Here is a 27,562-nt window from a genome sequence, read left to right on the forward strand (position 1 = left end):
ACTTCTCTAGATAAAAGTTTCCTGTGTGTTTCAAGCAGCTGGATGTAAGATAAATCTCTTAATTGTTCTGTATCAAGTCATCATTGATCCTGAAGAGTTTGTATAATAGGATCATGATGACCTACTGATTGATTGGTAGCTGACCTACTTCTCCATTGCTGGCTTAATTTTGAAAGCTCTAGACTCCTGAGGCTCAGGAAGTCCACCTATATCATAGTGTGACAATGCAGTTCAGTCCATTTGCCACCCAGGTCAGAGAGCAAGTTAAAGCACCCACAGGCCACTTATAAAGGAAGGACTTCAATACCTCTTCACCGCAATGGCCAAATTTTCCATTTCTGTGCTTTGAAGTCTGATCTCACGGATGAAGTTCTTTATAACATGTTCATATGGCTGAATTAATCTTGGCTCCACAAGGTTGATGTTTTGGTACAAGGTACTAACTTGCTCTTCTCTGCCAAATAAATAAATAAAAATTAAACCAATTATAAAATTGTAAAGGCAACTCTGCAGGGGACTTTTAAGAAAGAGAAACATAAATAAAGAACTAAGGAAAGAAAAACCAGCAATCACAGAATGAATGGAAGGAAGGGAAGACAGCAGTCAGGAGATATGGTTGGATTTTTCCCCACAATAGGAGATGGGGCCTGCGAGGACAGTGAAAATGCACAGCAAGGGACTAATAAGGAAGGATTTTGTTGTTGTTCCTGCTGTGTATTTTTTAATTTTAATAGATATATAAATTTACAGAAAAATTAGGTAACATTAAATCAGTTACTTAATTCCATGTTTCACCCACCCCTGATAAGACATGTTTCAGCCTTTATCGTCATAACAGTGAGTGTATTAGTCCATTTTCACACTGCTATAAAGAAATACCCAAGACTGGGTAATTTATACATAAAAGAGCTTTTAACTGACTCACAGTTCCACGTGACTGGGAGGCCTCAGGAAACTTACAAACATGGCAGAAGGGGAAGCGAGGATCTTCTTCACATGGTGACAGGAGAGAGAAGAGTGAGGAGTGAAGGAGGAAGAGCTCCTCCTTAAACCATCAGATCTCCTGAGAACTCTTTCACTATCACGACAACAGTACGGGGGAAACCGCCCACATGATCCAAGCACCTCCCAACAGCTATCTCCCTAGACACATGGGGATTATGGGGATAACCATTCAAGATGAGATCTGAGGGGGACACAGCCAAACCATAGCAATGAATATACCTATTATGTTACGGTCAGCTAAAAATAACTTCATATAAATTCACAGTTTTACATATATTTGCATTGATGTCAGTCACAATTCTCCTGACACCAAATGTGTGGATTTTTTCCTCATACCAACCAATTCTCCAACATTTCAGATACCAACTGAGTGTCCAACAATCCAATTTCATTCTGACACTACCCAGAGTCAGCACAGACCCCACAGGTTAAGAGATCAGTCCCACAAGACTGCTCCCCACTTAGATGACAGTCACAAGTTCCAGGTTGCCACGTACACTTCTGACCAATCACCTATAAATCAGGGGTTCCCGTGACCCCCTCTTCAGTTCCATACTTTGCTTAAATGGCTCACAGAACTCAGGAAAACACTTGACTTAGGTTTACCAGTTTATCATAAAGAATATAACTCAGGATGGCCAAATGGAAGAGATGCTTTGGGCAAGGTATGGAAGCAGAGTGTGGGTGCACACAACAACACCCTCCCAGCTCCTCGGTATGTTCATCAACCCAGCAGTTCTCCAAACACTATTGTTTTGGGGGTTTTATGGTGATTGCACTGCACAGACATGAGAGATTACATCACTGGCCAATGGTGATTACCTCAATCTTCAGCTTCTCTCTCCTCCCCAGAGGTCAGGGATGGGGCTGAAAGTTCCAACCTTCTAATCACATCAGTCTTTCTTAATCTTAATCATGTCCAGCCCCCATCCTGAAGGTCTAGGGGTCCCCAGCTACCAGCCTTCTCACTACCATACAAATGACACTCATCACTCTGGAGATTCCAAAGGTTTTAGGAGCTGTATTCCAGTAAGATGGGACAAAGACCAACTACATATTTCTTATTGTATCACACTATTTATTTGTGACAGTCCTCATAGTTATTATTTAAAATCTTTTACTAAAAGACAAACATTTTCAGAGGTATTTCAAAAGAATAATTAACCAGATTCAGTAGCTGATCTGAAAGAGGATAAAGGAGCTAGTTGGTGAGGCTGGTGGTGTCCGTGACTCACAGTTTAAGAGCTGATTCACTGACAGGAATCTAGCATGATGTATGAATAATATACCCTTTGTGTCTAGTTAATGAAGCCTGTGTAACTCATCTGCTATGGATGGATGCTATAGCCAGGTGTAGACTTAATAAGCACACTATTCCCCAGCGTATCCATGCTTCTCCGGATTGATGGGCTGCATATTGGCCTCCTTGGACAGCTTATATCACAGACTGCAATCTGGCCTTCTTCTTCTGATCCTAGTGGATCCCTGCTTGCTAGTATTTAACAAAGGCTGTGACCGGGTTGTGACAGTAGCAACACTTTTTAAAGCAAAGAACATTTATACCAGTTGAAACAAGAAATACCAAAAATTTTGAGAACAGTCAATTCTCTGGGCATGAGATGATAACTTACCATAATACCAGCATCAAATAATTCTATCAATTCTCATTAAGTCCAGAAATGTTGGGGATAGCTAATAATTGCAGGAAAGCCAATCACTTTGACACACTGCCTGATTTAAAAATCATCTCCAACGTTTGGATAATTCTTACGTTTGGTGATCTGGTTCTGTGATTTTACAGTTTCTCCCCTGACAATGCACAACAACTTCTGTCTCCTGCCCCTGACATGGAGAGATTACTCTTCTCCAGGTGCTTGTCTAGTTTTTGGGCAGCCCACTCCAGGAACCAAGAAGTCTGAGAGCATTTCACAGCCACCTATGGTGTGACACCAAAGCAACAGCCACAGAAGACTACTCAGAAATCCTGAGCACAAAATTCATACCCACCCACTTGATCAACATTCCTCGGGCTTTTGCCCTATTACTCTGTTGAAGGCAGCATTTTAAGATGCTATGAGGGCGCAAGAAAGATGACAATAATCCCAGGCCTCAGTAATTGAAAAGCCATGCAGACAGCCATCTCACAATTGGAAAAGAAGACAGTCAGATAGAATACAATTTATAATTGTAATAAAAATAGTTATATGTAGCGAGTAGTCACCATATTCCTGGTAATGTGTGAGGAAATGTATATGCATCCTCTCTTCAAATGCTCACCACAACATCATGAAGTACCTTTATTATCCCAGTACTTCAGAATGTGACTATATTTGGAAATGGGTCTTTAAAGAGGTAAATAAGTTAAAATGCGGTCATTAGAGTAGCTCCTAATCCAATCTTACTGGTCACCTTATAAAAAGAGATATGAACACAGACATACACACAGAGAAGATCATGTAAAGACACAGGAAAAGACAGCCATCTGCAAGTCAAGGAGACAGGCCCCAGAAGAAACCAACCCTGCTGATACAGTCATCTCAGACTTCTAGCCTCTAGAACTGTGAGAAAATAAACTTGTGTTGTTTAAGCCACCCGGTTTGTGATGCTTGTTACCACAAATACCTAGGCAGCCCTAGCAAACAAATACCGTATAGGGCCCATGGTAACGTGGTGGTTAAGTGGCAGAATAAGGATTCAAACTCAGTCTCACGCTGCGGGCCACCTGATCAACCATAAAATCATATTGCTTCCCTATGTGTTAAATAGCTAAACTCTGGCAGAAGAAATGGGATTCAAAATCAATCCACAGACCTAGGAAACGCTGAAAAACCTAAGGGACACATTAACTCTGAAGCTTAGTTAAGCCTGGCCCCAAGGTGTGTCCATGTGGCTGTAAACTCTCCCAGACTTGCCTTTTTTTTTGAAACTGAGTCTCTCTCTGTCACCCAGGCTGGAGTGCAGTGGCGCGATCTTGGCTCACTGCAACCTCCACCTCCCAGGTTCAAGCGATTCTCCTACCTCAGCCTCCCGAGTAGCTGAGATTACAGGCGCCCACCACCACACCAAACTAATTTTTTTTTTTTTTTTTTTTTTTGTATTTTTAGTAGGGACGGGGTTTCACCATGTCTCTGAGACCATACTGGTCTAAAACTCCTGACCTCAGGTGATCCACCCACCTCGCCCTCCCAAAGTGCTGGGATTACAGGCGTGTGCCAACGCGCCTGGCCCCAGGCTTGTTCTTATAAACAAACTGCTTGATCTGTACAGAGGCAAACTGCTTGATCTGTACAGAGGCCAATCATGATTCAAAAGAATTGCTCAAGGAAAATATTATTAATAAACCTGCAGTAGTAAGTCTCTTTATTTGGTGGTATAAGACACAGAAAACTGCCATTATCTTTCCCATCAGAGCTGAGTACAAATTCTGGTTGCAATAGTAAGCCGTATTTATTACGGGGCAGTGAAAGAAAAATCTCTACTCTTAGATTGTCTGACGTAATTTCAATGGATCATTAACTTCTTTGCCTTTGTCATTTACTGACTACCAGGAAGGTAAAAAGCATAAAAACCTGCTCTTTAACACAATCCTGCCTGTCAGGGGGTCATTAAGATACTGTCACCGAGGCGGGGGATGTGGTGGCTCACGCCTGTAATCCCAGCACTTTGGTGGGTAGATCACCTGAGGTCAGGAGTTCAAGACCAGCCTGACCAATACAGTGAAACCCTATCTCTACTAAAAATACAGAAATTAGCCAGGCGTGGTGGTGGGCGCCTGTAATCCCAGCTACTCGGGAGGCTGAGACAGGAGAATTGCTTGAACCCAGGAGGCGGAGATTGCAGTGAGCCAAGATCATGTTACTGCACTCCAGCCTGGGTGACAGAGTGAGACTCCGTCACAAAAAAAAAAAAAAGATACTGTCACCTAGAGTCCTAGTTTGCTGGCTATCCGTACAACATCAAAATGTTCAGAAGTACACATCTCAGTAGATTCCCTCACTTTCTGCAAATTTCTAAAATGAGAAAGAAACATAATGATTTGTAAATTCTTGGGTCATGTGTTGGTTCTGGAATTCATTACAGAGAATTCCAAAAATAGTTTACAGTGAAGCATACAAATAGAATAATTACAGGAAATGTCTGCCACTAACAGAAAATATGTCACATGGTTAACTGTTGTGCCAGGACTCCACCACGGAAACTCAACTATCTTGCTTTGCATTACAGGGCACACAGGGAGATCTGATTCCCCAGAACCCTTGGCTGGTAGGTTGGAGTCATGTGACTAGTTCTAGAAAACGGAGTGGGTACAGAAATGGTATGTGTTTGCCACCTCTAGGCTTAACCTCTAAAATCGCTTACAAAATCTTCAGCACATTTTCTTTCTTTTTTTCTTTCTTTCTCACTTTCTCAATTTCTCTCTCTCTCCTTTCCACCTTCTCCTTCTTTCTCCCTTTTCCACCTTTCTCCCTCTTTTCACTCTCTCCCACTTTCTCCCTCATCCTCATCACCGAAGTGAAAAACTCCAATATGGCTAAGCCTCGTGATAGAATGTGCTTGGATCCCTGAATCACCACATGGTGGAAAACTGCTCAGGAGAGCTACCTGACCACCTTGATCTGTCAGATACGTAAGAAAAAAATGTTTGCATTGCATGAAGCCAGTAAGACTTGTTCTTTGTTACAAAGCCAGTTCTTTGTTACAGTCAGCTTAAGCTTAGAAAGTTGGCATTATGGTTTCCTATTTGGGTATTTTATCATCTTCTTCCTTATTAACATACTTCCTTACCTCCTTACTTGATAGCTTCACATATTAAGTATGTAATAAAACATTTATGAGAGGGTAAGTCTTAACAATCACTACCCACTCTTTTTTAGAAGGGAACAAAAGGCTATCTTGAAGCATTCATATACCAAAGTAGATATTTATTGATCACCTTATATATGTAGTCCAGGTGCTGATTTAAGACTTTACATATATTATTCATTTAATTCTCACGACAACTCTATGAAGATGTTAGCACTAGTATCCTATTTACTGAGGAGGAGACTTAGGCAAGTACGTCCCTTTAGCAGAGCTAGGATTCCCACTCAATCCACCTGGCTCCAGAGTTGGGCTCTCTAGGGAAGAACTAGCTCTTCACACCAAAAGTAAGTGCTAAGCCAGTTTTCAGGGGTCTTAAGTACATACCTCCATTTAGGAAAATGTAATATAACAAGATTTTTAAAAAATTACTTTGGAAGAGGACATGTTTTATTGCTACAAGGATTACCCACGTTACAAGAGGACTCCTTAAAAGAATGAAAGCATGAATAAGATAAAAATGAGATAACCTTCTACGATTTAGTTTACTTAAAGCTATCTGGGGGAAGGACTATTACATGCAGTGGGCACAGTCCCACCTTCCATCCCTGCCCCCATCTGCCTGTGTGCTTCGCTTGGTCTATACTGTGGAAATGATGCACCTTCTGGGGTATGCCAAGAGACTGTAACATAACACTCTTGGCAATTCTCACACCTGATAGGAAAAGGAAAAACACAACAAAACAAAAAATACTTCATCATAGCAAAAGATAGTACCTGGTCCCTCTACATAAGATTTATATTCTGTGCCTCGCCTGGGCAACTAAATACCTGTGGATTTCTCAACTCAATAAACTTGGCACCATTACTTGGTGCCAAGATAATCTTTTGTTCCCTCACAAGAGTGTAGTAGTTACTGGCCTCTTCCCGTGTCCTACCTTCTGACGTCAAAGGTTAAACAAGCAGAAACGATACAATGGCCACACACACAACTCTGTTTTCTTCTGGGCCTGACCCAGTTGGCACAAGTGAGTGCTGAGAAGGGTGACAAGTAGTGACAAGGCTTGAAAGCATTTTGAATTCATCAAGGACCCAGGGCCTCATCTAAAGCAATTACACTTGCACTCTCAAATACCATGCAGATCTGTTTACAGGTGTACTTGACAAACACTAGGTAAAGCAAGATTAAGGATCAAGTCATAAGCATTAGTCAGTCAAGACAAAAGAAGTCTCTGCGTCTGTGCTGAGAGAGCAAGCAACACTAATATACCTAATTTGTGTCTGAAGATATCAAGTGAAATGCAATTAGAGAAAAATGTACCTTGAATTATCAATGTTTTAGATGTCATTTATCTTCTTGTTCAATAAATTATATGATGATTTGTATGAACGACAGTAGCAATGGCTAATTATTGATGAAAACTTCACAACTTAAAATTTTTAAATGATCCCTGGGAAATAAGAACCTTAAATAGCAAATATTCCCATTGAAGCTGAGTGGGAAATTATATGTACTTGAAGAGAAAACAGGTATACCTAAGATGTATAAAACTTTTTAAAGGTCACACATGCATTTTCACAAGATTAACATTTTACTCAGAAGATCACATATATATTTATGTTTATCTATCTGGAATGCAGTAGGGCTGGTATGTAGAATGCTTGGACACCACTGATCTCAGAACATCTCTGGAAACCAGTTAAGTACAGACAACTTCACTCCACATTAAGAAACACAGTGATCCAGTAGGATGCTTAGGAAAACTGGCCTTTAGATCCCAAGTCATGCTGATTTAAGCATTAAAATAGGGAGCTAAATTACTCAAACTGTATGTTTTATGCATCTAGAACCCAGTTTTTGTAAACAAAAGCACACAGTAATAAATGCCAATGTCTTCATCATTCTATACTAAGGAATGCCACAAGAACACTGATGCTAAGATCCTAGCATCTGAACATGAGACATGAAAACATGCATGCAATCCAAGGGGCACCATGAGAGATCTTGAAAATGCTAGGAAGCCAACCAAATTCCTTCCTGCATAAAGCTCACACATGACTGAAAAGTTCTGTGAGGAATAAGTACAAGATGCACTGACAGCATAGAACAGGTGAACATGACCAGTCCTTGGGGTATTCCCTGAAGCATGCATAGATGTCAACTAGGCAGAAAGGGGGTGCAATAGGGGGTGGTCTCTTACAGGCATCAATAGCCACAGGCTGTGCACAGCGTCAAGCAGGAGAGCTGGAGCTGGAGAAGTTAGCAGGAGCCCGATGAGCACATCCTCAAGGACCGAAAGCGCACTGAAGGGGGTCGGCGGGGATGTCCCGAAAGGATGGGAAGCCATGGCAAAATTTAAAGCAAGAGATGACACGATCGAGTTTGCATTTTCACAGTTTTGGCTGAAGCAAGGAATTAAACAAAGGATTTTGAAATAAATGTGCAGAGATAAAAATAAATGTAAGGCCATTATCATTTAATCCAGAAATGTAGAACTTCAGGAGTTGTCACCAGCTTTTACTCTAGAATAGGTAAATTATAGACAACTAAAATCTGATAGTATAATTATTTCTCTTTTTGGGTAAGAACAAGGAGTATGTTCTTACTAATGTAATACCAGTTAACCTACTTCGTTCGATGCCCTCAACGAATCACACTTGTCTAGTCAGTAAGTGCAAAGGTTTATCCTTTTTCTCCCATATGAGTTAAATAAAAAGTACTCTTCTAAAAATGTATTTTTATTGCATAGTATGCATGCTTCCAGAATAAACCCCAAATTAACTAGAAAATAAATTCTAAGGGCCAAATCCAGCTATGCTACTAGAACAGAAAAATATTAATTCCCTTTCTAAAGTTGAAGTCTTGCTTTCTAGACAGGATGACCTCTTCCCACGAATAGAGTTGCTTACGACTGGCTGTGGTCTCAATCTGCATACAGAATGGCTATCCAGCTCTCCAATCTAGAGAAAACAAACAATGGTCTCCTCAACTTGGCCACAGCAACCAGCAGACTTGGAAAGACAACCTGGTCCAGGGGCTGAGGCTTCTCTGGCTTCAGTTTTGCTGTTGTCTGATCAGAGGAGTTTCTAATTTACATTTTAAACCAGAAATGCCTCACCCAGGGCCCCTTAACCACACACATCTCCTGCAGGTAAAATTCTTTCTGGGTTTGTGTCATCTTGAGAAATATTACTTACCTAAGTATCTATTTTTATAACATTCCCCAAAAGGTATTAAAACGGAAATTCCCTGGAAGATGAGAGAGTTAACTAGATCCATTCAATGTCTAGGAACAATCCAGATTACAAATTGCTTCCTATTTTCAATCACTGATATTTAGTTACTGGGAGTTCACCAATGGAGGCAGAAAGATAGAAACAGCAGGAAGCATCATGCTGAAGCTTTACTGCAGGCACAGCCTCAAAACAACTGGGGCTTCTGCAGTCATAAATGAATACAGCACATGATAAGTGGAATGGCCTGGGTAGATTTAAATGCTTCCTCCACCACATCTGCTTTATGACTCAGAGCCAAACACTTCACCTCTCCAGCTTCAGCTTCTTCAACCATAAAGTGGGTATAACAATATAACCTACCACCTAAGGGTAGCAAAGGGTAGCTGTGAGGTACAGTGCATGGTACAATGTTGGTAATCAGTAAGTGCCAGCCATTGTTTCCATCCATTATTATTCTTAACTCCACTCCCCAACTGGGTTAAAAAGAAGTAGATGGTTGTCTCCTGTCCATGTCTGGGTGGTGTTTCAAAAAGGCTCAAAGGAAGAAAATCTTGTAGTATGGGAGCTCCATGGACAGAAATGTCTTACGGGTGGCAGTACTCTGGGAACTGAAAAGGGACAATTAAATTAGGTCATGTTCAAGGTCAGTCTGCAAAAGTTATAGTCCCTGGGTACATAATATCTTTTCTGTGAAGCACCAGGTAGAAAATACTTTTGGCTTTGCAGGACATACTATCTCTGCTGCAACTATTTAGCCCTATCACTGCAGTGTGAAAGCAGCCTAGACAATGCATAAATGAATAAGTTTGGCTGTGTTTCAATAAAACTTTATTTACACTAACAGGCAGAGGGATATATGAGCCTTGCTGTGCTGACCCCTGTTACCATCTATCAACATAAGGCCCTGAGCATAGCAATGTGCATGGGGCAATGCAGACCTCACCCTTCCACACTCAGATGAACAGGCTTTTATTCACATCGTGCCCCAGGTCCAGATTAAACTTTTTCACATACAGAAGTTCATTCTGTTGACATTACAGTATGTATGTGCTATACGTGTGTACATGTATATGTAAGAATATGCAGCTCTTTATTTAAGAGCACTTGCCTTGCAGTGCACATTTGCTCTCCCCGTATTTCTCTTCTATCAACTTAACCTGAGTGAAGTTAAATGTAGGCATAATCTAGTAGTGTTAGCGCAAGTAGGTATATTATAGTTATTTTTCATGGAAAAAATATTTCTGCTTTGGCAAAAAAAAGATAGGAGCTGAGAAGAAAAAAAGGAATATCGATTTTTATGTAAAATTTCTCTTTAGGTGACATCTGTCACCTTCCAAGATTTAGGACAGTCCCAGTTTATGTTCATTGTCCTGTATCCTGTCCACATGAAGCATCTAACTAGAATTTCCCTTTCATTTTAATCAACAAGTTGCATTAACATGTATTACCTATTATTAAACTGTGTACCAACTGTACATTTAAGCTTATTAACAGTTGCATTAAAATAATCCAGGGTGAATTTGTTGTATCTCCACTTTTCACCTGTTAGTGTGTGAGACATCCATGCAGTGAAAAGATAGAATAATATGTGGCTAAATCAGAAGATAATCAGGAATAAACCCATCTCTCCCTTCCTGACCTTTTCTAGACACAATGTAACTAAAACTTTCCTTTCAGGGGCAGGAAGCAGAACACTCACATTCACTGATAAAACAAATTAAGCTTGGACAAGAGAAGCTGCAGACAGAAAACTCCTTCAGGACTCAGATGGTGGTGGAGAAAGATTGGAAGCAGCTGCCTCGGCCAACCACCTGGAAAGTCAGCCAGTTGTGCTCCTATCTGCAAGATGTGCAAAATGCTGCCAGGCAGCCGTGTGGGCAAGTCAGTGGGAAATTGGAAAATTACAAGCATAGTGCACATGAAATATGTACAGAAAACAGAAGTTGGATAGGCCTGCCTCAGAGCAATGGAGAGTACCTCGGATGCTCTTGCTACAGTGAGTTGACCTTTTTTATATGGTTTAAGTGTATATCTAGTTATTTTATTGGATGGCAATGCTTTTATATTTTGCAGTAAACTCTTCTGGCAGCAACAACCTCGAAAGTAGATAAATGCATAACTGCTCCAAATGGTTAACTGTCATAGCCAAAAGGAGCATAAGGAGACATGACAACAAAATGGAACGTGGTGTCCTAAATGGATGCTGGAACAACAACAAAAAAGGGACTTTAGGGAAAAACTGAGGAAATCCGAATATGGACTTTAGTTAATAATAGTCAATCAATAATCAGTTCATTAATTGTAACAATTGTACTGCACCAAAGCAAGATATTAATAAATAAGGAAAAGTGAGTACAGGTTACACAGGAACACTATACCATCTTCGTTTTTTTGTTTTTGTTTTTTTTTTAAAAAAAAGCTTCTCAGTATTATCCTCCACCATGGTGCACCATGGTGCCCCTAAAGTGATACCATGGTGCCCTACATACAGTGGTATCATTAGCCACATGAAAACCAGAAAATATAAATCTCCTGAAGAGCAACAGGAACTATGTCTTTTAAGACAACCATATTCTTCAGAGTCTACAATTTTACTCATGCAGCTGCAGAAGGCTTACTTACATACCACCTGTGAAACATGACTTTTTTCTTAGGTCAAGAGACTTGTTCCAAATTAATTCTGCACAAATTTTTATTACAGATTATCTTGTACAAATGCAAAGAGTGAAATGAGAGCTGTGTATATTGCCTGCACTAGCAGAGAAAGAACTTCAAAAAGGTAAATGAGGCTAGTTTTATATCAGTGCAATGAGATGCTTCAAAAAAAAATAAATAAACAGTTGCATCACTTCCAGCACTGGTTTGTTTTTTTCCCCATCCATTGAATGGAATCAACGTTCAGGAAGTTCATTCTGTCAAAGATAGAACATACAATCTTATTATTACAAACGCTATTACAAATTCCATGAAAAATAAAAGAATAAAGCGTTGTAGTAAAAATTATATTTTTACCAAATTAAGAAATCTGTGAAGTAGAAACACACTGGAATTGGTGGCACATATAACTGAATCCAAATACACTTTAATATTCTGTAGACTGAAATGTTGTCAAAATTTCAAATATATTGACACACATAATTACATTATCTCAACATTTTTGCAATAGTCATTTTCTCTCATTGTGGCTTATCACCATTCAGATTTTGGAAATCTTTGAGCCTTTGAAGAACTACTTAGCAAATCATTGTAAATGTCCTATTTTTTTTTTTTTTGTAAACTAGTCTTCTAAGCTTTCATTACATTTTGTTCAAAATCAGTTGGAAAACTTTAATCAAGTCACTCAACAGTAGGAACCATATAAAAGCTACCATCTATTTTTGAAGCTTTTTGCAGACTGAAATTAATTGAAAAGTAAGCCTGAAAACAGGAAGACACTCAGGAATTAAACAAATTCAATGATAAGAGTTCAAATGTACAAATGAAATTCTGTAATTATTATTTGGAATATCTGAACTCATGAGAAAGATCTTTTGAGGGTCTTCCTATCTTGATTAAATTTATATTCTGTAACAATAGGATGGAATTGAGAAGTCCTATAATTTTGATGTATCTAAGTATTGGAAAACATTTAAAAGAATCATAAACTAACACAACTTGGTAAGTCTTGTCTTATAAATGTTAATAAATTTGTCAAAGTATTTGTTAAAGAAAGTATTTTGAAAGGAGGTAAAGACACAGAACCTGTGACAATCGTGGACTGAATTATTCACATATGTTAACATTTACATGTCAATACCAAGACAAAAAAGAATTTACGATATCCTCCACTTAGAATTTACTCTACAATTATAGTTCAACATTTGAGTGTTTTCTTAATTAAAAAATTATGATCTACACAGAAGAGTCAACTGCTGATGTCAACAATTTCAAATTTAATAGTCAAAAAATGAAAGCATAACTCTAAAGATTACAAGAAATATTATAGAAAAAATTAAGAATACGACCACATTGAAAGAAGATGTATTCTTCAGAAAAGTACCACTAATTCTGGCATTAGCAATAGATATAGAATTAACATTAAAATACATGAATATGTTCCAGTACTATTTTGCACGTGCACTTTTTAATATTCACATAAGTGATAAGAAAATTTTTGCTTCAATGTACGTAAACCTTTTATATATTTTACAAATAACTTTATTTTTAAAATTTTTGACTAGAACTAGTATATAGGACCACTATATAATAAAAACAATTTGTCAGATAATAAAATAGTGTTTTGATAAAATTATATAATTTAAAGTATATTAGTTATCCTCATTTTATTCTCAAACAAGTCCTGGTTTAGGGAATCAATTCTATGGCCACTCTAGTTTTCTGTCTCATTTTCTTCACTCTTTTTCCATCCTTAGGTGCTCAGTGTCCTCAAGTATTTTGTAGAGGGCTCAATACAAAATATGTAACTTTTCAACAAGGAGACAAAGTTCAGCTGAAGCGTGTTTTCTTGACTGATTTCACATCACTGTTCTGGTTTTTTTGTTTTGTTTTTTCAATTTTTGAGATTGCAAAAGTTGAGAAACAAATTCTTCCCTCCCTTTTCAAAGTATATTTTAATCTCAGTCTTTGATCAGAATCTAAGCCTTTCATATATGCTATCTAGAAGCCAAATGCTACAAATCAGTCAAGGCTTTCCCAAAAGTCACCTCTGAAAGTTAGCCCTGAATACTCCAGCCACAGGGAAATCCCTCCCCTCCTATCCCCTGCCACTCTTTATCTGAGTTCTGTGTATTGAGTTTTCTGTGGATGTTTTATCTTCCCAGTTACCCTATCAGTCTCATATCCCCTGTAGCACCCGGCACCTATAGGTTTGACCTGCAGCAGCTTCTCCATTAATGAATCAAGGAAGGAGGCAGGAGGTCTGGAGAAGAAGGACTCAACGTGAACTGATGTGGAGAAGGTGGAGTTTTATACTGGATCTGCGACAGGCTCAGAACTCTGACTCGGAGAGGATAAAGAAGGCAACAGTGTGAAGGAGTGAGCAGCTAAGCCTTGCCTGCACAGGGTTAGGGAGAGGACTAACTATGGGAAATATGATTGCCAAGATAAAAAGGGTCTCTCCTGCTGAACACAGTGAGAAAGTAGGAGATTCTAGAAAGCACAGCAGATTCCATCTGAACTTTATACGCACCAGCATGCACCAGTCTTCAGCGTGCTGCTGCCTTCTTCACTATTTTTTCCCTTTTCTCCTTTCACATTGTTTTCAATGGGGATGCGCCCACTATTTACCATATAACAGACGCTAAGAAAGCTGAAAATAAGTCCAACTCAAGAAACTGTCTGTCTTGCTGGTATCTGGAACTATTTCTGACATGCAAAGGCCCCTTTATCTTGTTCCATGATATGATTTGGCTGTGTCCCCAGCGAAATCTCATCTTAACTGTAGCTCCCATAATTCCCATGTGTCATGGGAGGTACCTGATGGAAGGTAATTGAATCATGGGGACAGGTTTTTTGGTGCTGTTCTAGTGATAGTGAATAAGTCTCATGAGATCTGATGGTTTTATAAAGGGCAGTTCCCCTACACACACTCTCTTGCCTTCAGCCATGTAAGACGTGCCTTTGCTCCTCCCTCGCCTCCCAGCCATGTGGAACTGTGAGTCCCTTAAACCTCTTTTTCTTTATAAATTACCCAGTCTCAGGTATTTCTTCAAAGCAGCATGAAAATGGATGAATACACTCCACCTCAGGTTTGTGTTTTTGTGGGCTGAGGTTGCTGCAATCTCAACATCAGCTGAATGGCTAAACCAATGTATCAAATCTTGAATATATTTTGAATATACTTCAATAATAAATGTGGGGGCATTTTTAACAAAATATTATTTATATTTGTTAATAACATATATGTGAGTTCCAAAACTCAATTAAATTACATGATTCTATGGCGATCAACAAAGACAATATATTGCATACATAGATAACTCACCATAGCTTCTACAAAAGATAAGGATTTGCTTGTCATTCTAAAATCTCCAAATGATTTATTAATATACTACAGAATCATGAATACCAGTAAAGAACACTTTCTCTTTCAAAATCAGTACATTCTGGAATATGTAAGTGCATTCTACTTGTTCATTCAATAGCAAATATATTTCCTGAATTAGCACTGATTATATATTGAATACCTACCACTGATTATTAAATAGTTGGCATTTAATTCTGAATTATTATTGGTACCATGGAAAGATAACTGTTTGGTTCCTCATCACATTTTGTTTACAGTTAAATAAACCTTATGCTCAAATATACATAACACTGGCAAGAAAATTTGTTAGAATTCTACACAACCTGCTTTGGCCTTTTTATTTTATTTTATATACATTTTTTTGAGACAGAGTTTCACTCTTGTCACCCAGGCTGGAGTGCAATGGCACGATCTCGGCTCACTGCAACCTCTGCCTCTTGGGTTCAAACGATTCTCCCACCTCAGCCTCCCAAGTGTCTGGGATTACCGGCATGCGCCACCATGCCTGGCTAATTTTTTTGTATTTAGTAGAGATAGAGTTTCAACATGTTATTCAGGCTGGTCTTGAACTCCTGACCTCAGGTGATCCACCCGCCTGGGCCTCCCAAAGTGCTGGGATTACAGGCATGCGCCACCGTGCCCGGTGCTCTGGCCTTTTTAAAAGCCTGTTTCAAAGGTTACATTAGTTTGCTATGACAGTTAATGTAATTAAGCATGAAATTATTGTCTATGTCATCTTTGAATTATGTTAAAACTATTTATATATGTGATATTATTTGTTTAGTGTCCCAAAAGACATGTCACCGAGTTTTATAATCTACTTTTAATTTTAAGAATCACTGATTTTTACCTACCTACCTACCTTGCTGCCTAACCATCAAACACAAAGATAAATCAATAACAGTGTCCCAGTCTGTTTTATGAAAAGATACAAAAATAGATCAAAAGTATCAAACCAAGTAAAATTAGTTGTAGAGATTTTCTTATGAATTTCTTAAACACATTTCCCCTTTGAAATAAAATGTTGCTGACATCTCTAATTTGACATTTCAACAGTTAAGTAAGACCCTTTGAGAGGCTCCCGGTCTCACTCCATGGTGCTTGGGGTACATTTTCCACAAAGCAGAAGCCTCCTGAGACAGACCCCACTGCCCATCATCTGTCCACTCCACTGCTTTCCCAGCAACCCGCTGGAAAGTTTAATTATTTTTTCATTTGATTTTCTGCAGAACGGAAGGGTGATTTTCTGAAGTGTGTTTTTAAAAAAAGGTAGCCAAAAATCTCATTAAAATCCGACTTTGGCACATTATTCAAGGATCAGTTGTCCTGCCACTGGTCCACTTTTGTGTTCCCAAAGCCACAGTTCACTAAAAGAGCAAACAGCCTTCAGATCTGCAAACACCATCTGCCAACAGAGGCTGACCTCAACCCCCAAGAAAAGTCAAGAAAAGAAAAACCAGTCTTCCCTTAATTGAGTCATCATCTTAACTCACTGGTTCATCAGATAAGGAAAAAGCAATTTCGGTAAGCTGTATATTTACATTTATCTCAGTTTATATTTTTTTATCCCAAACCTTTAACATTCCCTTGGTTTCCAGTTCCGTGGTCTGAGCTGCACTCCTCTCTCACCTGCTTGGATAATAACATACCCTCTGGGCAGCAAAACGAATACAAAAGCTACTAAAGAAAATAGGAATAAATGCCTAATTGTTGCTTTAAATGCAAGAACTATACAGAAAGTTGTCATAAAGTTATTACAATAATTTGCTTGAGTGGACAAGGAGAATCCAGAAAGCAATAGTATTTGTTTATCTTGGTGTGTAGTTTTTTAAGCATTCCCCTAAGACTCAAAAGAGAAAGGATTAAAAATAATTTCAGTGACCAACATATGAGGTGACTGACAGACTCCAGTGGATTCATTCAGCATGAACCATGCCCACTCCTGGCTGGGCACCTACTTCTTATTTGTATTCAAAATAATATAACTCCATGTTTTGTGCTTATCTCTCTAAGTGGCTGAATTTCTAAAAAGATAATTTAGAACTACAGCATCTACTTGAGGAATCTCCAAAATAAACAAAATTGAAAAAGGTGTTAATGTATGAATAAAAATGGAACAGGAGTAAAACTACAAATAATATTAATATTATAATTTCAAAATGATGGCAGCACTCCAGCTATCTGAAACTCAGGTATCTGACACCAAGAAGAATCCAAAAGGAGGTTGGAAAGTCAGAAAAAAAAAGAAAAACAGCCTCTGAGACACCCCTGCTTGGTACAGAAATAATCTACATTCAAACAGTGCTTTTAAAACACAATTCTAATGTATCTGATAATTTGTTTTCCAAAACTTCAACAGACAAAAGACCCAGGAAGGAAGGAAGTACTGAGAATAGTAAAACGTCATTTGGCAGCCTGACGGCAAGGACAAACACTCCACACAGTAACTTAAAATGCTAAGCTGAACCACCATCTCCACAAATCCCTGGGGATATCATTCTACTACCTCCCGGGATAAAACTAGACTTCACATGATGACCCTGAGTTAGCACGGAAAGCTTCAGTGATTTTGCAAACAATTTTTCTGACCAATGTGTTGCCCATGTCCATATGCTTACCAAAAGACTTGTGAGAGATGATCACTGCAGTACTATGTGTGACATCCATGACATAGAAATTATCCAAATGGACATTTTTAGTAAACTGGATAAATCAATTGTGGTATTTTCACACTGTGGAATAGACTACATCAGTGAAAATAAAAGTTTTAAACTACAAGCTCACAAACATCATGGTGACTGAAAGAAGCCAAATGCATTGTATGAACCTATGTATGTAACATCAAAACAGAAGCAAAGGACAATAACTCCTCTGGAAAGAGGGGTCTGCAGTGATTGAGGGGGGACCCTGGGCTTCCGCAATGTAGTAAAAAATGTTCTGTTTCTTCACCTGCATTCTGATTTATTCAAGCATTCCATCTGAAAACTCAGCAAGCTGTACACTTACGTTCTGTGTGCTTTTTTTGCATGTGGTTTTGTCTTTGAAGAATACATTCACAAAATACACAGAATACTTGATGGAGTATAAATGACTGTATCCTCAAGGTAAACTCAGTCATGAACATCTCAAAATTCAGATACCAAATAACCAGAAGCACCCTTAGGCAAAATTTTGAAGTCAGCGAAGTTTATCTCTTCTACCTCAGTTCAGCATTTTTTTTTCTGGGTCTTTTCTGCCTTTTTGAAAGCATCTGCCCAGCAGATGTGGCCACATCCCACACTCTCACTTCTCATTTTCTCAGCAAAGTTTACTACACACACAAACTATTCAGGGATTCTGTTAAAATGCAGATGCTTCAGTGAGTCTGCGGTGGGACCTAAGAGTTTGCACTTCTAGAAACGCCCTTGACTAGCAGAGAGAAGATGTGATTTAACACCAGCGCCCGCTGAGCTGCTGGGAACTGAATAATGAATCTAGCAGCTCTCTTGTGGCTGCTTTAGGACCTATACCTGGTGGAACACTTCTGGCTTCCCTGTGCTCTCTATTACATCCCTGTTAGTAACTTCCAACTCGGGGACAAAAACTAGCAGTTGGGCATAGCAGATAGAACCCATTCCTACTGGAAAAAATTTCTTCCTGTTCCTCATTAAAATGTCAGCCTTTGCACTTCTTGGCACAATGTCTTCCTTTCACAGAGCATTTGCAGAAAGGAGGGAAGGAAGAAGTGAGAAGGAAGGAGAAGAAGAAGGGAAGCCAGAAAGCAGTGAATTTGCCCAGGAAAGTCCAGCAAAGCAAAATGTTTGTGTGGCTTGCTGGATGGCTATGGCTGCCCAAATCCAAGATGTATCTTCTGTGAGGTGCTCAGTTTGAAGTTATGAGTATTTTGATGAAGAGTGGGATTGTAGGGTGAGGACAGAGGGGTAGGAACAAGGCTGAATAATAAGACCTCCCAGAGGGGCATCTCAGAGCCATAAGCAGATGTAGGGCAAGCCTTTTCTTGGGAAATAAAAAAAATATTAATAACTTTAAAGTTGACTTAGAAATTTGGTACTTTGTTGTGGAGTGTTTACGCATTTGGAAGGTGGGGGAATATAATATATGTATAGGAATTTTTCCTAATTCAAATAGTTTGAATTTTCTGTTACTTACAAGCTAGAAGCATTCAAAAATGCTCTGTGATCTCAAAACTGAGAATATGTGAAAAACTTTCTTAGTGGCTATGATGGTGAATTTTATTTATGTCAACTTGTCTAGGCCACAGTAGCCAGATATTTGCTTAAACATGTGAGTATGTTGCTGTGAAGGTACTCTGTACATGAGATTAACACTTAAATCAGTAGACTTCGAGTAAAGCAGTTTACCCTCCATAATGTGGGTAGGTGAGTCTCATCCATTCAGTAAAGACCTTAACAGAACAAAGACTGATCTCCCAGGAGGAAGAGGGAATTCTGCTAGCAGATGACCTTTTCACCGGGACTGCAACTTCAACCCCTCCCTGGGTCTCCAGCCTGCCATCCTGCCCTGCAGAGTTTGGACTTACCAGCCTCCACAGTCACACGAGTCAATTCCCTAAAATTAATATCTCTCAATCTCTCTCTTTCTAAATAATATGTAAAGAGATATGTGTGTACATATGGTATATATATAACACACACATTTTATATGTGTGTCTGTGTGTATGTACATGTATGTACACATACACACATCTTATTGGTTCTGTTTCTCTGGAGAACTCTAACTAATACAAATGTCTTAAATCACTGCACTTTCATTGGGGCTAATCAATGTAGACCAATGTACCAGCTTCACAGTGAATGTATGCTAGGACTGATGAAAAGAGCTGAATAAGAACTTTAATTGTTACTGATAAGAACCTTAATTTTAAATATCATTCAACAGGGCAGGTCACTTCCCAAGGCTCCAAGTGCTCAGCTATCCCATCATATTTTCATTTTAGCCAGGGTCATTAGGACTCTAACAACCTAATAGATTTCTGAACTTTTGTGGACTAAAGCACTTTTATTATCCTGAAGACAGCTCATTTGCTATAATCTCTTAGGAGAGAGGTGATGCATTATCCTTTTAGACCAACACAAAACCTTGAATCTGTGTTCACAGAATCAATCTGACATTCATTTCTGTCTTTGTGCCTTGCTGGAGCTTCCCATGAGTTCTGGACTCAAGATGTTTTTTTTAGGACTTCTCTGCCATAATGCAGGTACCTGCACCATCAGTTAGCTCACTCCCTAGGTCAGTAAATGAAGTATGCTAAAGCAGAAATGACTTTTCCCAGTGTGCCCCCAAGTAACAGCCACTGAAATGCAAGTCCATTAACAGCTGCACGCAGCAGGCTACAGAGGAATGCAGTGTGGACCTGATGCCGTTTCGCACTGTGGTTGTACTGTTAGCACAGACTGTCCACCTGTGTTGTCTGGGTTCTCTCAGATCCTTGTGCATTTTGTCCTTGCTCCACTAGCTAAGCAGCCACAACCCTACACCTCCATTAAGCTTCCTCCACCTTCGGAAAAAAAAAAACCTGCAAAATCCTATATTTTCATGTTTAAACATTTTTTCAGATTATTTTTTAACTCAGGCTCAGGGGTACACGTGCAGGTTTGTTACATAGGTAAACTCGTGTCATAAGGCTCTGTTATACAGATTATTTCATCACCCAGGTACTAAGCCTAGTACCCAATAGTTATCATTTTTAAGATACCCACAGGTATTCTGAACTACTGTATTTCTATGTCTATTAAGAATCTCGCATGACTTTTTTTACTGTGCTAGTATTTTATTAGGATTATTACTGCTTATTTGAGTATTCTCATTATAGAAGTATAGATATCGAGTTGTCTGCACCATTCCTACCTTTTTTTCCATATGCCCTGTGTATGTTTGCAGAACACTAGGCTTTTCTGGAATGTATACACTGTGTTCAAGCAGAAATGCCTACACTGTAATTCATTCATTAGCATCCCCAAGCAAACCATATCTGCCAGTTTGAAGTACATGCGATACCAAGAGATCCCCAAGGAGGAAAAGAAAAAGTATTTTGCACTACAAACACTAACACTAGTTTACAGCATTCCCATCAGAAAACATGACACAGGAATATCCTAAAATGGATTTTCTAAACAAATGTGGGTTGGCTCTTCATGAATTCTTCCACCTCAGCTCAGAGCAGACTGTAATTCTGTTTGATAGAAGCAAGAATTATGAGGTGACTGTGTCATCCCAGGGGATGAAATGGCAGAGTTCACCACGCTAGGCAGATGGGCAACAAATCAGGAAATGCTGCCTAAACCTCCCATAAACCCCTCATCCTTGCACCAGGTAGCTACAGGGAGCTAACAATAGGTGATACTTTCACCACTGCATTCGGATTTCAGAATAAATAACTCCTTTCATACTTTTTTGCTTTCTATCTAGACATTTAAAATACATAATTGATCAAAGATACTATTATGATGAAATGGCCATCTGAGCATGTGCCATACTTTTACAGTTGTAAATGATCACAGAGGGCATCAAGGCTGAACATTCCCAGAAGACAACCCAAAACAAAATTTTAAAAATTGAAATTGAAGATAGTGGCTGCTCTTGGTGTGCACGTGATGGGAAGGAGCTCTCAGAACATGCCATTACCTTGGGTGTTTCTGCTTGGTCACTTAAAAATGGAAGACAAGGACAGATATATGTGAGAACATTTAAGGAACAAAGCTTGACTGAACCTGTTATGAGACTACTCTAAAACAAAACAAAAAAAGAAGAAACGAAAAAGAAAAAGAGGAAAGGTAACCCAGACACATAGCTTTCGTGGCTGTTCAAATTTCTTAGCCCTAAAATACAACTTTTGCCTAACGGACAAAGAATTCCAACAATGAAAGAAAACAATACTACAATACCAGAAAATATGACCTCTTATAACTAAATTCCCTTATTTTTTATCACAAATCATTTCATTCCAATTGACTTTTCACACATCTTAAAAACTGTGACAGCCAAGTACTTCCAGCTTCAGATGAAGAGAAAGAAAAATATCAGAGTAATAGGTATCCTGGACATCCCAATGCATTCACAGCTTAGCCCTCCTCCCCTAGGACATACCCATTAGGGCAGCATAACCTGGAAGTAGAAAATATTATACAACAACATCTGTTGAGGCTGAGTGAGATAACTCTGTAAAGTACAATAACATCTAAGAGCAAACAAGAAAGTAAAGATAAACTGTCATTGGGTCAAAAGGGTATCCCACAAACTTAGAAGGGAAATAAGTAACACCATTAAAGTTCTAAGTTAGGATGTCATGGAACAACATGTTCGAATCAACAGGGATCTTCGAAATGAGATCAAACCTAACATTTGAATTAACCAGGGCACATTCACAGGTTGCACACTGGACATACTGTCTCTTTAGCTATGCAAAATTGGAAATTTGCACTTAAAATCCAGCATCACTGTCAACATTGGACCTGCATCCTGCATGGCAGCTGCTGTCCAGAGCTGAAAAGTGGCTGAGCTGAGAAGTGGCTTTCCTCCCAGCATATAAAGCAGAGGCTCTTACTGGCCGTAGACTCCACATCACTGGGTCAGCATTACCTGCCTGGCTCTGGAGGCCTCCATGTTTGTAAACCCTCCTCCATCAATTACAGCCCACAGTGGAGTAAGAGCGGAAGGAGCTTGGAGGTCATCTGACAGGGACCTGCAGTCCTATTGATGCTGGACTACAAAAGAAAGTTTTGGCACACTTCAACCTTGCAAAAGAAGGCATGAAGGCGTCACTTCTCTGTGGTAGAGGGGTGGAAACTCCCTGAGTGTAGCTGGTCTGTTTGATTTCTGACCACCACTGAGATCTGGACTCAGGCCATCTACCTCGTGATTCTTGCTACTTTATATCCTCACTGACGTCATCACCTTCTGAATAGAGAGAAACCAGCCAAGCAACTTGGACTTCTGGCAGGAGACTATTTCTAAGTACTCAGTGCCTCGTGCAGTCCTGGGCATACAGTGGATACAAAAAAAAATGTTTAAGTGAAGGAATGAATGAGTAAATGAATGAATGAATGAATGAATGAATGAATGAAAAATAGGAAAAAGGGCGAGAAGAGTTTCTTCTGTGGGAAAATAACACAGACGTTCCTTGTTTAGGATTGGGAGATTTAACATTTACTTTTTCCATAGTGTTATGCCCTCAATTTAAATGACAGAGGAGACAAATACACATTGAGAAATGAAACACTTATGTTTTCCGTCCTATATAGTTCTTGAGGATTTCAAGTCCCATTAGAATATTTCTCATACTTGATTAACATGTAGACCTTATTAAAGACTCCTGTGAGGCTGTGCGCAGTGGCTCACGCCTGTCATCCCAACACTTTGGGAGGCCGAGGAAGGCGGATCACCTGAGTCCAGGAGTTCGAGACCAGCATGGCCAACATAGTACTATCTGTACTAAAAATACAAAAATTAGCCGGGTGTGGTAGTGCACGCCTGTAATCCCAGCTACTCGGGAGGCTGAGGCAGGAGAATCGCTTGAACCCGGGAGGCAAAGGTTGCAGTGAGCTGAGATCACACCACTGCACTCCAGCCAGGGCGACAGAGTGAGACTCCGTCTCCAAAAAAAAAAAAAAAAAAAGAATCCTGTGAATTCCAGAGTTGACTTAAACATTGCTTATAACACATTACACTTAACTATGAACAAACATAAATCAGATATGAACTTCCTTGTACCAACAGCATCAGTACGTTTCTAAAACCGACACACAATTACAAAATCAATGACATCAGAATTAGCAATAGTCAGCTAACCTGACGGGGATGCAGTTTTCCAAGCTACAGCTCCACAGTCAATGTCAGTGTGGGACTGGCTCATACACGGCTACCTTGAGCACATTTCTGTGATCAAAAGCCCATTCTCCCATCACTTTTCTATTTAGACCACAGAAAATCCAGCACTCTGTTGTCAGTCACCTTCGGATTATGTGAACACATGGCTCAATGCACAGCCCACCTTTCTGCCTTCCTTTTTAGCCCATGACAATGCACACAGTGTTATGAGATGCCTCACAAACACAAATGCAGGTTTTGAAATTGTGTAGCCAAATCTGTAATACGAGAGTCATCCAAATCTGCAATGCAGGTGATTTGGAATGAGCTCACATCAACTTATTTTACATTATTGCCAAAATGAAAATAAGAATATTTGGTCTCCTAAAACTCCCAAAGATATATGTAAGGACCCCGAAGGGTCTATGGCTCCCAATTTGAGAAACATTCGATGTGAAACATCCATAGTCCAGAACGAGTGGTGTTTTGGTGAGCCAGGAGGAATTTTCCCATTCATTATTCCACATCCCAGGTCCTTTAGGTGTTAGAAACTCCTCAGTATTTAAGAAGGTGAGAAACAAGGTCAGGGTCAGGTGTATATATATAGTGCCTAGTGAGATGTCAAGCGCAATGTCAATATTGGGTGAACTAGAGAAAGAATCAAAGAAACATTCGCACAACTGAAGCTGTATATCCTGTTTTTATAAGACATACAGACTAAGGCCTTAAGGGTTAAAATTCACTCTTCTTATAATTACTCTGACAAAAGCAGTTATCATTTGGAAGACCCTGAATATTTACAAGTTGAAGCAATGAACTTGTTTGTTTGAAAAAATAATTCTAAAGAAATCCTATGTGTCATAGATAAATTCCACCATTAGAACTTCCCTCTGGGAGACAGACAAGTGTTTACTTTCCATTTTACAACCTCATATGAGACTAATACAGTCAGGTGAGGCAGCCCTGAACACTCAGAATAAATATTCTCTTCCCATTTCCCTCTTCTGACTACATACTGCACTCAAGTGCTACCTAAATTGTAATAAGTGATACATGAAGCAAGAAGGCATACTGTGTATACCCTCTTAGGAGAGAAAAAGGATTCAAAACACACTTGGAATCACCATGGCACACTAACCTTTCCCCATATGATACGGCTACTTTCATTGTACAAATGAAAAAAGATTGGATAACCTGGGCAGAAAATAAGAAACACATAAAGATTTGTACACGCTTAAAGAGATAGGGGTAGTGTAACTGAATTTAACAGTAGTTTTGGAGAAGAATAAATCACAAGTTCAGGTTTGAGGAAAAGCTAGAGAAGAGTCTGTAGTTCTGGGAGTACAGTCTCCCTGGTAACACTAAGTTTTAAGACTTTTTCTTTTTAAGCCTTTTTCTTTTTGCACAAACCAGAAGGACAGAATAAATCATCTTTCTTCAAATTCTGAGAGCAAAGCTCTGAGCAATCAGTGAATTCTGAGGATCACAGCAGGCCACTGCTCAGATGGCTAACACTGAGAGCCTTCTAAGGACTAGAAGTCCAGAATACCTTTCCAAAATCTGAAAGCCAAAAAGAAATTACTACCTTGAGATTAAATTCAAATATCAGAACCAGAAGTGGCCACCACCCAGCAAGTAAAGCTCATAAAACCTAAGGCATGCACAGATTCACAAAAGGCCCAGGAGGAAGGATCAAAGGTTCATTCCCCCTACAATCTGGAGCAAGGCAAGGATGCCTGCTCTCACCACTCCTTCTCAATATAGTACTGGAAGTCCTAGCCAGAGCAATCAGGCAAGAGAAAGAAATAAACCCATCCAAATTGGAAAACAGGAAGTCAAATTATCTCTGTTGGCTGACAATATAATCTTATATCTAGAAAACCCTAAAGACTCCTATAAAAGACTCCTAAGCTTTGATAAACGAATTCAGTTAATTCTCAGGATACAAAAATCAATGTACAAAAATCAGTAGCATTTCTATACACCAATAATGAGCTGTAGTTATCAAGAGACAGGTTTCTCCCACTCAGCAGAGTAATGATACACATAATTGTGACAGAGGACACATTAAAGAGAAAAAGCAAAAAGCTACAGAATAGCAACAGTTAGAAAACAAGGAGATACAGACACAGACATAAACAGAGACACAGATGTTAGGATCCCGGTTCAGAATCCAGAAAAGGTAAAGAAACTTCCAGAAAACCTATGCCGAGCACAATGACAGATCCCAAATCTGGTACTCAAGGTAAATACCCCATACAGTCAAAAGCACCCTTGAACCTCATCTAAGACTTGGGTGTAGCCCACCACCATGTTGCAAAGCTAGAACACATCTTCTCTTCTTGGATGAGAACCAGATATTACTGGCCATGAGCATGAAAAAATACATACATATATATATCCATATATACATATTCATATATACATATATTCATATATACATATATTCGTATATACATATATTCATATATACATATATATATATATATATTCGTCTTTAAATACCACAAACACATCCCAAAGCACCAAGATGCTCACATGTGGAAGATACTCAAGAGCTGAGATCAAAGAGAAAAGAGCTGATTTACCTCTCTCATCTCAAGGTGACTCAGGGCCACCTTTCTACTAAGCGGAAAGAGGGGAAACCGAGGCAAGATGGAATCCATCATTCTCTCTTCCTTTCCCCTCCATCTGATCTCTGTGTTTCACTCCCTCTCACCATGTCCCCCTCTGCCACTCTATCTCTGGCCTTCTCTCTTGCTCTCCGGCTCACTCCTGATGTATTTATGTCTTTCTTTGCCTCTGTCTCTCCTCTCCCTTTTCTATCTTGTCAAGCACCGTATCATGTAAATTAAGGGAGCTGTGAAGCAACTACACTATTACAAAACAAGGCAATCATTCTGAAAAGGGCTAAACTAGAACCCAAGGAAGGGAAATGGAGAAGCAACCCTCACCAGTACTGAAACTTCGCCTCTGCCTACTGGCAGCTACTTGTTTTTAAAAATTTCCCAATTAAATGGGATTGCTGTCCAATGGGTGAGCCTTTCCTCTTGAGTTTAATAAGGTAAGCTGTTTTACCAATCTCTATACAATTCACATATGGAAAGTTTTGGTTCCTCTCAATTAAATTTGTTTTTAAATTACCAAATAAAAGAATCCCCTTCGACATTGTGCATGTAGAAACATCGCAAACCATGTGAAACAGCTAACGGTGCTGATTTTGACGTCTCAACAAATCCTAGCCTAGCACTGCCTGGCAGGTCACCCATCACTATACCTGCCACACCCTCAGGTACCTGACCTGAGGCTGTCCCTCCTTTGGATACTTTTGGGATACCTGTGCCCACTCACAGACCCTTGGTGGTTCCAGTGCCAGCTGCACCCTCACATTCCTGTTTGTGAGAATGTGGGGTTTTCTAAGTTAATTTATCAGCATGAATCAATTCACAGATAACACTCAAAATTGCTGCAAACGGGAGTTGAGAAAACACTGAAAAGTTTCAGCTCTGACTAGAGGTCAGAGAAGAGGCCTTCATCCCTGCTCTCAGCCATCCATCAAATGCTCAATACACACACACACACATACACACACACAGCCTATTTCCTTCTCTTGGCAATCTTTGAACACCAAGACTAGCTCATAACAGTAACTGAAAAAAAAAAAAAAGT

At 39.3% G+C, this 27,562-nt stretch overlaps 1 protein-coding gene across 2 annotated transcripts in view; it reads right to left on the bottom strand.

The window, feature by feature from the left end:
* The window catches only part of RASEF (RAS and EF-hand domain containing), a 77,634-nt gene that overhangs the window by 46,071 nt on the left and 4,001 nt on the right, over positions 1–27,562 (bottom strand). The window contains exon 2 of one of the 2 annotated variants that reach the window (XM_019032994.4): positions 308–454. The exons of the other annotated variant lie outside the window; for it this stretch is intronic. Coding sequence (XP_018888539.2) covers positions 308–454 — 147 coding nt within the window. The remainder of the gene's footprint in view (positions 1–307; positions 455–27,562) is intronic. 2 annotated transcript variants of the gene reach the window in all.

This window comes from Gorilla gorilla, chromosome 13 (assembly GCF_029281585.2).
Source record: "Gorilla gorilla gorilla isolate KB3781 chromosome 13, NHGRI_mGorGor1-v2.1_pri, whole genome shotgun sequence".
Taxonomy (NCBI): Eukaryota; Metazoa; Chordata; class Mammalia; order Primates; family Hominidae; genus Gorilla; species Gorilla gorilla.